Source organism: Cynara cardunculus (assembly GCF_001531365.2).
Source record: "Cynara cardunculus var. scolymus isolate 2C chromosome LG 1, CcrdV1, whole genome shotgun sequence".
Lineage (NCBI taxonomy): Eukaryota > Viridiplantae > Streptophyta > Magnoliopsida > Asterales > Asteraceae > Cynara > Cynara cardunculus.
This window is the reverse complement of record NC_037528.1, coordinates 16,100,001-16,103,763: the sequence shown is the minus strand read 5'-3', so window position 1 is coordinate 16,103,763 and position 3,763 is coordinate 16,100,001. Positions and strand designations below refer to the sequence as shown.

Below are 3,763 nucleotides of genomic sequence, written 5' to 3'. Positions count from 1 at the left end.
ATTAAGATGGTGTCATTAACACATCGTTATAAATATAATACAATACAAGAAATGTTTATTAAACTTAAAACCTATTTAATTTAGTATAGTAAAATATATTAGTAGTTTATTTTTATTATATTATATTATATTAAAATAACGTAATTCTTATTATTTTATATTTATCAACTAAATTTTATCCGATCAATGATTGGCATTGCAAATTGCAAAAAGCAAGGAGACATTGTTTAACTTTTGGCGAAGACAATATGTTATCGACAATTAAATACGTGGGACCCACCCCAGCAAGGGCATCAAAATTAGAGGCTGATTGCTAAAACCATCGTCAATTTCTCCTTAAAGACTTTTATCCACCATTTCCAGCACTTGTATCAGATATCCACAACACCCTCCTTTCCAAATTCCCTTTACTTCATCCGAAAACTTTAAGGTACGTACCACTTTCAATTCTATTCATCTTCTTTCTCTCTCTTGGTTGCACTGAAGATTGCCTTCACTACCTCTACTTCTCTTCTGATTTCTCCTGTGCAGGCTGTGTGATGCTGTGAAAGATTGTACCTTTTGCCTTCACTGCTTGTTCTTCTCTTCTGATTTCTCGTGTGCAGGCTGTGTGATACTGAATGCGCACCAGTCATGATTCCTCAAGTAATTTCTCCAATTCTGCCACTCAGATCTCTGCCTGTTCATTGCTAATTTCAAATTGTGTATTCATGTGTCTGTTTGTGATGCTGTTACCGATTCTACCTTTTCTGCTGCTACACTGAATTCGGAAATAAAAAATATATGAAAAAAACAAAGTTTCAAGAACACAGCGTTTAAAGATTCTACTTTGGTCGGAGGTTCAAGGAAACAGCCTGGTGCTAGTGGTGCACCAGGTGTGCTTCTAGTCTCCTAGTACTTAAATGGATAAGAGAAAAACTAAACCAAAGACAAGTTTCGTTACATTTTGATGCATTTTGGCCCTGCTTTACTGAACTATTTGCATTACAGCCGTCTCCAAGAAGTGAAAGCTATCAATATAACGAGAGCAAAGATAGATCTCCGATGAGGAAATCTGAAGTAGATTGTGTAGAAACTGAGCTTTCTGATGCCAAAAAAGCAGTACAAGATCTAGCTTTAAAGATCGAAGAAGCGAATTCGAGGGCCAAAGGGCTGCAGAGGAAACCAAAATGGCGCAAACAAGAAGAAGCAGAAACGTCCTTAAAGAACAAGGAGGATGCACAGTACGCAGAAGTGATGAGAGAACTTGAACATATGAAACAAGAATTGGGCAAACTTAAGCTCGATATGGCGCGAGTTTTGAAGGAGAAGAAACACGCGGAAAGAGCAACAAAAGCTTGGAATTCTAAAGCAGCCACATTTTCGGCCTCCATAGGATTGATCAAGAAAGAGATTCAAGAACTCGGCGAAGAACAAGCCCTCACTGAATTGGCTCGAATGGAAGCTGTTAAAGAATGCAAAGCCATTGAAGCTTGGAGGAAAGAAGATGCTGATCGGAGCCAAATTTTATTGTTGGAAGCTAAAAAGAAACCAGAAGAGAATGAAATGACAACAGAGCTTCAAGTAACACTTTCTGATATAAATTTGTTAGATGGTGAGCTGAATATGGCTAAGGAAATGGAAAAAATGGCAAGAAAGCAAGAAGGGTCTCCATTAAACACGATTACAGATGAATTGGAAGCGGCGAAAAGAGAACTTGCCTCCATTAAAGAAGAAGGGTTTAACTTCATGACCTCCATGGATGTGATTAGAGATGAACTCAAGCATGTTAGAGATGAAACAGCTCGATTACAGAAAGCAGAACAGAAACGAGAACTAACTGTTCAAAACCTCAACTCAAAGATTCTGAGAGCAAAAGCAAAACTAGAAGCTCTTACGGCTTCAGAAAGAAAATCAAACACAATTGCTTCGCATTTATCGGTCACTCTCCAACAATTAAGCGCAGAAGCCGAGATAACGAAGAAAGAGAAAGATGTTATAATGGAAGAAATCGGAAACATGAAGTTGGAAAGTCAGAAAACTGAATCTGAAATACAATTAGCAGAGGAAAGATTACAAGCTGCCATGGAGGAACTGAAAGCAGTGAAATCATCAGAATCTAAAGCTTTAGATGAACTAAGAAATCTGATCAACACTACAGAAGAAGCTAGAGGTATGGTTTCGATGAATAGTTCGATCATAAGAATCACCGATTTCGAATACGAGTACTTAAAGGGAACGGCTAGTGAAGCTGCAGAAGTTGCTGATAAAAAGATTGTAGCAGCTCAGGCGTGGGTGGAAGCTGTAAAGGCAAATGAAAGGGAGATATTGATGAAAGTAGAGATGGCAGAAAGAGAAATGAAAGAATCTAGTGTGGAGGCAGTGGAAGAGGAGGAGGAGGTGGAGGTAGGAAGACGGGGAAAAAGCTGGGAAAAAGCGGTGGCATCTCCTCGGAGATCGGTGGTGTATAGAGTTGGGAACATGGGGTCTGCCAAACGACCAAAATCACAAAAGTTACGATCTCCGGCAGCCCGGTATACGAGTAAGTCGAGGAGAGGAAAAATGATGCCGAAACTCAGAAAGTTGTTTAGCAACAAGAACATCGAAATGGATGATTGAATGGTTGGATGGATGATGGATGTTTTTCTTGACATTGTGTATGATGAATAAAGATGAGTGTGTGTAGATGTAGGGTTAAAGAGTTCATATGGAGCTTTCTTTATGAAAGTATGATCAAGCTTATTGTGGGAATAAACTCATTAGAATGAACTTTCCAAAAGATGAAGGTCGGTTATATCATATATTGAAGAGAAAGTATTTTAAGTATTTAGGTTTAGCTATTGTGAAACTTTAACACCGTGGTTTTCAACAGATATTAAAGTCTCAGCCTGTCAGAGCTCAAATAAAGATGTTAAACTGGAGAACCGATTCTTATATCATGTAAGAATATATAAAACGTTGTTATATTACTAACCAAGAGTCATTTGAGAAGAGAACGAATTCTCTTACTCTCTTAACATATATCGATGAGAAAATATTTAAGTCTAACTGATATGTGAGAAAACATTCTTTCACACGCTCTAATACTATAACAATGGTGGTGCACCAGGGCACTTTGGCTGTTCCCATGGCTCAAATAATCATGACAAATAGTGCTAAAAGGTTGTTTACCAAACACTTATCGAATAAGCACTTATCTTACCGGGTAAGGGTGAGCATCACAAGGACCAAAAATCTTATACGGTGAAGAAGAAACAGTCTAAGGGTTTAAATTGCAAAATCCTTTCTAGCATGAAGAAGAAACAGTCTAATGGGCTGTTTACTAATCTCTTACCACCTCTTACCCGTTAAGAGATGCTTATCCGGGTAAGAGGTAAAAGTGTTTACCTAACAGTAAAATCAGCAATCAGATTTCTGGCCTCTGACTGTCCTCTTACCGGAGTAAGCAAAAAAATTGAATCTTACCAGGGTAAGAGGGATGTATTCCTTATCTACCCTTTTCATCTAAAACCCTAAATGGATGCGTTTTTCTTCATACAAACAGAGTTTTGGGCATGTTCGATTCAAGGTAATGAAGAAAACTTCATACAAACAGGCGTCCATGTCCGATTACTTTGAAGAAACAAAAACTTCTACCCTCTCTATTAGTTTTTATCTATTGTCGGTGGCCATGTCAAGGGGTTGGACGGTGACGGGAGGGCGAGCGGCGGCCGGTCGGGGGTGGCAGAGAGAATCAGTGGAACTAGGGTTTTGGGCAAAGAGAAATAGGTAGGGAAGAGGAACG

General features: G+C 38.7%; 1 protein-coding gene across 1 annotated transcript; it reads left to right on the top strand.

Annotated features, from left to right (window-relative positions):
- Window positions 1-368: 368 nt before the first annotated feature.
- Window positions 369-2,794, top strand: LOC112507675 (protein PLASTID MOVEMENT IMPAIRED 2-like). The gene is made up of 3 exons (XM_025112341.1): window positions 369-430; window positions 532-645; window positions 991-2,794. The coding sequence occupies exons 2-3, from the start codon at window positions 634-636 to the stop codon at window positions 2,596-2,598; spliced, it is 1,620 nt and encodes a 539-aa protein (XP_024968109.1). The 5' UTR covers window positions 369-430; window positions 532-633; the 3' UTR covers window positions 2,599-2,794.
- Window positions 2,795-3,763: the final 969 nt, after the last annotated feature.